This window comes from Alosa pseudoharengus, unplaced genomic scaffold (assembly GCF_046254945.1).
Source record: "Alosa pseudoharengus isolate Yale_2024_CS ecotype anadromous, Long Island Sound unplaced genomic scaffold, YU_APseudo_1.1 YU_APseudo_1.1_scf_2, whole genome shotgun sequence".
Classification (NCBI taxonomy): Eukaryota; Metazoa; Chordata; class Actinopteri; order Clupeiformes; family Clupeidae; genus Alosa; species Alosa pseudoharengus.
The window spans coordinates 22256809-22265972 of NW_027468663.1; the positions used below are offsets into that span (position 1 = coordinate 22256809).

A 9164-nucleotide genomic window follows, 5' to 3' on the forward strand; every position below is an offset into this window, starting at 1 on the left:
CACACAGCTAAAAAATATCTGACGTTTACCTACCACACACACACACACACACACACACACACACACACAGCTGTTAGCCTGGAGTTTTGAGTACAAGCACACAGAGAAAAACAGAAATACAGGTAGTAACCCTTACCAGTGCCACAGGTGGAGCTGCATGGTGTAGTTGTCATGGAAACCCAGGTGTAAAGTGGGAGAGTCACTGAGTTTGAGGTCACCAGATTGTCACTCTCATCAACTGCATGAGTCTCCACTGAGAGAGCAGATGTAATATAGAAATAATTTGTAATGATCGACACAAGAAACATTTACAATATCCACTCCACCAAAACAGCCCTCATTCAAAACTACCAGCTAATGCTAAGCAGAACAACATTTAAGTCCAATATGTTATTCTGGCCATGTTATTCATGTCAAGATAACACACACACACAAAGATAACCATCTGTCCTGTGTTAGTCCACTTCCTCAGGTCAGAATTGGATAGGTCAGCTTGGCAAAGGCTTTAAGTGATCAGCAAAATGAACATGTACGATATCATTCCACAGTGGTAGATGGTGTGACTGATGAATGTACCTACCCAGAGGAAGTATATGAGAGTGTGTTGAATTATGTTTGCTTTCTGTGGCTACCTACCCAGAGGAAGTATATGAGAGTGTGTTGAATTATATGTGCTTTCTGTGTCCAGCAGGTGGAGCTTTGGCAGAATGTATTCATAGTTAATGCTGGGGTTGGGCTGTTGGTATATCACCTGCAGTGACAAAGTGAGAGACCGCACACATTGGAGAGTACAAATATTCAAACGTCAGGAGAAACATATTAATAGGTCTACATATATGCAGCCTATACACTCAGGTATGCACACAAGACTGACTGTCAGAGACTAAAAGTGGACTTTAAAGGATAAATGGAGCTATGAAGCAGGGACCACGTCAATGATGTCATAATCGACATAAATATGAGTAACTAGGCTGGTAGTCAATATACATATCACATATGATATATCATAAGTAGAACAGGAGCATAATAATTTGGTATGATTGGGCAGTGCCAGAGGGATTCTGCAAGTGAGTGTAGTGTAGTTGTGTAGCCGCATGTCAGCTGCCTTATTATATGAGACGGTTTATTCGGTTTATTCGGTGTGAAACGTTTCTGTCTGTTTCTAAAATGTCTGTACCCATTTAAAGACTGTCGACCAGAGTCCACTCAGGACATTTCCTCAGGGTTTATTCATATGCTGCCGTCTCATTGGTAGGCCTATACGACCTTTGCCGGTGGCATCTAACTATGCTATTATGTCACGGGTTGCTCACATAGAGATGTAAGTCCTGATTCAGTGGCCCTTGGGCAGTGATGGATTCCCCAGCACGACTGCGGATCTCATTGGGTCGGCGGTATGTGAACTGAGTCCCAGCAGCCTGGAATTGACCCGGGCGATCGATGGCCCAGTCGCCGTTGATGACTGACTGACCGGTAGCCGTTCTGAGAGCTGAGACGGGGGGGGGGGGGGGGGGGGGATATGTAAAGAGTTTGGTTACAAAACACTATATCCCTCCATTTTTGAAATATTGTTTTCCAGGTAATTAGATTATTGTTATTTGATTTTTCTTTACTTAATCAAAACAACACAACTGCAAAATTAACTATATAACCTGAGATACACAGTTAAATAACATGACTTATTAATGTTTTTAAAAACGGACATATAGCATTTTGGAACCAAACTCTCCATGTGTAGATTACTCCATGTGGAATGTTTTTTAGCTTAAATGATATTTTGACACAAGCATATGAATTAATGTTATGAAACTGACAGCATGAAACATGACTCCAAGTGTAAACTGCGACATCATAATTGAGTTACTGATCCCTGTTTCCTTGCAAGTATTTATTTTTTGCTCGTCTCACCAAGGTAGTTCCTACTCTTGACGGTCTCCTGAATTTTGATTCGGTGCGCTCCTGAGGGAATCTCCAGGACTTTATGGTACCCCACAGAAAGCACAAAGCGTGAGAGCGTTCCACTGACCAGCTCACAGGAGGAGCCATTGCCTGCACACACTCCACAGACATCAGGCCGTGAGCCAACACACTCCTGGAAAGATACACACAGACAGGTAAATACCCTTTATACAGTCTATGGTAAATACACACATGCCTTATAGCCTACTCACTATACACAAACATACACACGTCTCTTCAGGACCCTTTCACTAAATACACCATACACATACGGCTATCTGGACATGACACTGACACTGATAGCACAAACATAACAATTAGGGCACATGCAACACACACACACACACACACGACACTGATAGCACAAACATAACAATTAGGACACATGCAACACACACACACACACACACACATGACACTGATAGCACAAACATAACAATTAGGGCACATGCAATACACACACACACACACACACACACACACACACACACACACACACACACTCAATCACAGCAGTCTTTTAATTAATTACAGGCCACCGTTAGTAATCTCAGACGGGTTTTAAACACAGACAAGACTAAAGTCCTGTATTTCTCCAGATCACATCCTCTACTCACTTCCACCTCCTCCATCATATCCACATTGGATGGGAAGATCCTTTCAATTGGCACTTAGTCACTTCACACTTACTACCTCAAAACCTCCCTCCACTGCCTTCAATGCACATCTGGCTATCTATCTATGTCATGTTTATGTTATCTATCTATGTCATGTTTATGTTATCTATCTATGTCATGTTTATGTTATCTATCTATGTCATGTTTATGTTATCTATCTATGTCATGTTCTATGTCATGTTTATGTTGTTTGTCATGTTTTTAGTCCAAAACACTGTGGTGTCTATTTTGCACCTTATAAACCACACTGTATGTGTTTACATGTATGCACATGTCTACTATTGTCTGCACCGCCCAAGAATGCTATTTCGATCTTGCTGTATATGGGACAGGCTGACAATAAAAGGTCTGACAATAAAAGGTTTCTGCTTATAGATATGCTGTAGGTCTGTGGATTGATGACATGCTTACTTTCAAAGTTCACATTGAGAACTTGGTGCAAAGACTGAGAACTGGAGCTTGGATTTTATTTTAAAAATCATGTTTTAACTTACAGACTAGAATGAAAAAAATGGTTAATGCTACTTTCCTTTCAGTGCTGGACTATGTGGACATTATAAAATACAGCGGGGGAAATAAGTATTGAACGCATCAACATTTTTTTCAGTATGCATATTTCCAACTCAGGAAATCCACACACATAAACAAATACAAACATTAAAGTCCATAAGTAATGTATGATAAAGTGAGACAGGAAAAAAGTATACATGCTAAGAAAAAGCAGTACACCCAGGCACGAAAAGGCAACAAACCAGCTGAAATCTGTAAGTAGTTAGAAAGTAATTATACCTCCTGTCTGTGCAATTTAATATCAGCTGGGTTAGTACATATTGATGGGCTATAAAAATGGCTTTTCATTACCAATGTTTCACACAAGAAACACATCTCATGATAGGTAAAAGCAAAGAGCTCTCCCAAGACCTTAATTTGCAACCTTATTGTTGCAAAACATATCAATGGAACTGGTTACAGATGTATTTCAAAAAGACTCCAGAAAGACTTGCAGCAGGTATAATTGTTACAGAGAAAATCATTGGCAATGCACTCCACTGCTGTGGCCTCTATGCACACTCACCCCACATGACTCCATTACTGAAGAAAAACATGTCGAAGCTAATTTAAAGTTTGCTACACCACATTTGGACAAGTCTTTAAAAGACTGAGAGAATGTAGTCTGGTCAGACGAGAACAGATTTGACCTTTTTGGCTGTCATACTGCACACCATGTTTGGAGGAGAAATGGCACTGCACATCACCCTAAAAAAATTACACCAACAGTGAGGTTTGGAGGTGGAGGCATCATGGTGTGGGGCTTTTTTTATCTCATGGTAATGGCAGACTTACAGTTGAAGGAACGATAAATGGAGCCATTTTTCCCAGGAGATTCTTGCCATCCACCAGGATGATGAGGATAAGACCTTCCAGCAGGACAACAATCCAAATCATACAGCAAAGGAAACTACCAATTGGTTTCAGAGAAAGGAAATCAAGGCCCTGTCTTAAATCCAAATAAGCATTTGTGGAAAGAACTAAAAATCAGGATTCACAAGAGGGCCCCCTGGAATCTTCAAGATTTAAAGACTATCTGTTTAGAAGAATGGACCAAAATCTGACCTGAATACTGCAACGGATTACTGTAGTTTCTTCATACAGGAAATGTCTTGAAGCTGTCATTACAAACAAAGGCTTTTCCACAAAGTATTCCACAAAGTATAGAAATTTCATCTGGCGCATTCAATACTTTTTTCCTGAGTCATTCCACTTTATACGTATATGGAATTTAATGTCTGGATTTCTTCATATGTGTGGATTTCCTGAGGTAACTAATGTCTGATGAAAAATTCATGTGAATAGCCTCATTGGAAATATACTTAATGAAAAAAATGTTGACCCATTCAATATTTCCCCCACTGTATGTTATATGCATGCTGCCTCAACCACACTGCAAGCATGGTTTACCATAGTGCATGCTGGTGTTTTATTATTAATGCCAAATCACACACTCATCATTGTCTTAATGAGATGGCTGGTTTTACCTCTCTTTGTCTCACTCTGTAGATAGTTTCACTGGCACATTTTTTATTTGCAAAGCTATTATTGTTAGACTACCTAGCTATATTTCCTTGTCTGTTAAACTGGAACCACAAGAAGTCCAATCTGCGTTCCAGTAACTGCTCCTTACTATACCGCACCCTGCTCCTTACTATACCGCACACTGCTACAGAATTGGGAAAGATGGCTTTCAGCTACTCTGCCCCTTGGTGCTGGAACCTCCTCTAAAAGAAACCAAGCTCTCATATTTTTTCCCCCCTTTGTTTTAGATGTCTCTTGTTTGATGTAGTTCTGTTTGTCCTGGCTTGTCACTATTGTATATTTTCTGTTTAAGGAACAGTACAGCAATGACCCAATCAGAGATAAAAACCAAGCTTTAGCATTTTGATGGAAAGGGCCATATTATTTTTAAGGATGGAGTTGTTGCAAACTTGTTCATTTTTTATTTGCACTGTGCTAGACAGCATGCAAGAAGACAAATGTTATTTTCTAAAATGAGTGACAAACGGTCATCAATTTCTGCCACTGTTTTTTCAGATGTTATATTGCTAGCAAGATTAAAATCAAACAGGAAGAGCATACTGTGATTACCTGTGCAAGAAACCATGGGATGGCCCACCATTATCAGACAGTCAGTAATAAAAAACAAACAACCTTGGAATTACAGTGAACAAGATAACAGTCCTGGTGATGGTGCAGAAGACACAATAAAGGGCATGCATAAATATAATATCATTCATACACAAAGGAAATGGAAAGTATCTGATGACCACTGCCTTTATGCATGTCAATATGCTTTTGTTAGAAATAGAGTAAAAGTCCCACCAATTGAAATGTAAAGACATACCTGCACAACATGGTCATTGGTCAAGTATTCTTTTACATGGAATACATGGAATAAAAATAGCAGAAGCTATATTTAACACACACACACACACACACACACACACACACACACACACACACACACACACACACACACACACACACACACACACACACACACACACCTCATGATAATTTCTAAAGAGGCTTCATAGGCATCCATAATATCACCTCTCTTGACTCCATAAATCCTGTATCATGTTATTATGGTTTTATGATTCCATTTAACTCTGATTTCTGTGAACCAGCTCTTCTATAGATCAATGTAATAAGAAAAATGTTTGTCTACACCCACTGGCAAGGCCAACTCCCCAAGCCCCAATACAGCACCCTGTTCAGCCCTGGGCCTAGTCCTCCATACGTGGAGCTTTGAGCACAGTATGTCACATAGAACTGGATAGTTGAAGTGTTTCTTGTTTTCCTCTCATGTCCTCGGGTAGGATGTTAATTTCTGTTATCATAGGAGAACTTTTATACAGACATATTCAAATTGTACTATTGGCATTTGATTTTAATGTAATTGTCCCTCTGGGTAATGCTGAATGTGTTAGTCTCCTTTAGAGTTAGAGTGGAAGCGTTTAGGCGGTCAGCCCAAAGCCACATCTCATGCAGCCTATGGGACAAGTGTTTAAGATAAAAGCACCACGTGTGGAGGACTGCCAAACTCTCCATCTAATAAAATAAAATTAAATTAAATTAAATTAAACACAAATCAATGGCTATTCAAGTTCAACACCCATATGTGACAAAATACTCTTGCAATGAGAAACAAACAACTACATTAAATTCAAGTGAAAAGACTGAAACTCTTAATGTCTTGACACCCACCCACACACACACACGCACACCCACACACCGTGTCCTCCCCTGCAGCTCATTCCCTCTGTGAGTCAAAAATTTGAGTTTTGTTCTGTTTTTCATTTGTTTCACTGAAGTTAATCACTTAAATAAGACATAAATTCAAGTATAGACATAAACAGCCTAATGCAAGGCTGTAATCATAATATACTTTGAAGGGGACAATATTCAAAATGCTAAAAAATGCTAACTGGTTAAATATCTGACAGAGAATGGGAATGCAGACGTGCAATGATTTCAGTTAAGTGTGAAGCAACTTGATAACAGAGAATTCCCAGGAGAACACTGCCTTGACTTGCACAATAATCTTCTTGAGTCATTTCTTACTGTATGAAAATGGTAGAATACCATGTAATTATAAAATACCAATTGATATAAGCAGATGTACAGATCGGTCAATATTTCTGGGAAATGACGCACTGCCTTGTCTCTCCCCACCCTTCCTCTCCTGTAACATTTGATAAGTGTTCTTTTTAAATTAAATTAGAGTAGTGCTTAACTTCTAGATAGCACAAACTATTGTTAATACATTGTATACAAGGCCATATATTTTTCTATCTTATGTGATCATGAAAACAATATACTGTACAAACCAAAACAATTAACATTTACATTTATTCATTTACTGTAGCAGATGCGTTTATCCAAAGCGACTTACAGCAAAATAATAATATTTAAGCTATTAACAAATAAATAGTTCCATAGAACCCAATTGTTGTATAACATTTGAGGTACAATGCAGAGGAGACTATAGCTAGGAATTTCCACTGCATCTGTCAATGCTAGTACTAGAGGATGAGAGTGCCTATTAAGCACTAGCCAAAGAATGGTAGGAGGAGAAGTGGTAGAAGAGGAGGTAGAGGAGGGAAGAGAGGGAAGTGGTAGGAGAGGAGGTAGAGGAGGGAAGAGAGGGAAGTGGAGAGGAAGGAGGTAGAGGAGGGAAGACAGGGAAGAGTGTGGTAAGTGCCATGCTATGACCCTTCTTAACTAGCTAGTGTTTGCTCCTTTACTTATCCTTGCCCAATTGGCATCATAATGCCCCCCCCCCCCTCTCTTTAGGCTGCTCTGAATGCATCACATGATCACATGGAACCATGCTAATATAGCCACACAAAAGCATACCCAGAAAGCACATGCAGATGTTTCACAACCAAGTTTATATTTGCAATTTTGACCACAATATCTGGACTTATTTTCTATACCAATAGACAGATTTATGTTCATATGATTATCGTTAAGGTACTCTCATTGGCATAAGATAAGATAGAATGGCACACGAAAATGAGAAAAACAGTATTATTAAAAAAAACAAATGTATCACCCCATGTGTTCATAAATGGGTACATACAATAGAATGGCAGGAACTGATTTCACCAGCCAGGATTGGTCCCCCACCCAATGTTTACTCCATGGATACGGCCTTGCTACAATATATTGCAAAACTCATGCCTCATAGAGACTCAGTATTCCACTAAACAACTAAATCCTTCAGCTCCAGCTGTGCATTCATACTATAAGGATGTTGTATTCAGGGAATACTGACAGAACATAAACCCTGCTGTTGTTGCATTGATGATCTTGATAAAAGTGCCTATCAAATCTAAAATCTACATGATTTTATATTTGGCCAGTTTTCTAAATTCATACATTTATTTTGTTATTGATTCAAAACAACCGGGCTTCCAGATATTTGCAGTGTTATTCTGAATGTTGTGTTTCATACAGAAATCCAGTGCTTTTGCCAGGTGTAAATAGCATTAAGTTTGGTGTGCTGCGGTGGGCACTACCTGCTCCAGAGTCTTACCTGTTGAGGGGTGGGGTGGAAGTGGGCATCCTGAGGAGCAGCACGTCCGGCAGGGCAGCGCAGGCAAAGTATCAGGGTGAGCTGGAGGGAGCACCTTAACCACTGCTGCTGCTTCAGTTGAGCCATCGAGAAGTCTGAGTCATAGAATCAGTCGAAGTCTGAGTATGTGTCTCTGTGTGTGTGTTGGGCAGGGAGGGGGAGTGTGCTTTTGAAGAATTCCCACTGAGATCTTGGGCCATGTCTGCAAATGTCAACCACATGCTGACATACAGACACTCTTGTTGACCATTCTTCTTTCAACAACACACATACAGATGAACATGTTTCTTTTCGCGTTCTCTCGTTCTTATTACTGTTTAGAAAGGGACTTCTTTTCTTGCCTGCCCAAATTCAGCAGAGTTCCCTGGTATTTGGCAGGGAAAACCAGGTCTTGTATTGTTACGGATTTCTCAGGGGCACTCGGGAATGCATATGTATAAATCATAACTATACAAATATGAAATAACTATTAATAATTAAGAAATGTTAAAGCTTAAGATAAGCATGCACCCACATAAACTCAAGACCCTTTGAGAAGACCCTTTTATTTTAATCCCAGATCATGACATTTCTGTTAATAGGTCACTTAATACACATGCACAGTTCTGAAGGATTGAGTTATGAAGATGGTCTCAGCAGGATAATGATGTGTTATTTGTGGAGCAGAGACAGGCTTTGTAGTGCAATAGTGTATAATTTACCAGTTGGAGGTGTTTGAGTTCCAGGTGTCTGGCAGTTTTGTGTCCTGGGAAAACATCTGCATTACATCACTACAGAACCAGAGCAACAAAAAGGTTGACCTGTGTGACCTCACAGAGAGGAGAGGGAGAACAAAAACGAAACGTTGGTGGGAGAATGTTTTTTCAAATATGTTTTTTTCAATGTTATGA

At 39.6% G+C, this 9164-nt stretch overlaps 1 protein-coding gene across 1 annotated transcript in view; it reads right to left on the reverse strand.

Annotated features, from left to right (window-relative positions):
• Positions 1-8361, reverse strand: part of adamtsl7 (ADAMTS-like 7) — a 10865-nt gene extending 2504 nt beyond the window's left edge. Inside the window, exons 1-6 of the mRNA XM_076293173.1 lie at positions 8236-8361; positions 1909-2092; positions 1314-1489; positions 637-751; positions 137-253; positions 1-29 (exon numbers count right to left, since the gene is read on the reverse strand). The exon at positions 1-29 is cut by the window's left edge and continues 101 nt beyond it. Of these exons, the coding sequence (XP_076149288.1) occupies positions 1-29; positions 137-253; positions 637-751; positions 1314-1489; positions 1909-2092; positions 8236-8361 (747 nt within the window). The remainder of the gene's footprint in view (positions 30-136; positions 254-636; positions 752-1313; positions 1490-1908; positions 2093-8235) is intronic.
• Between the last annotated feature and the right edge of the window lie 803 nt (positions 8362-9164).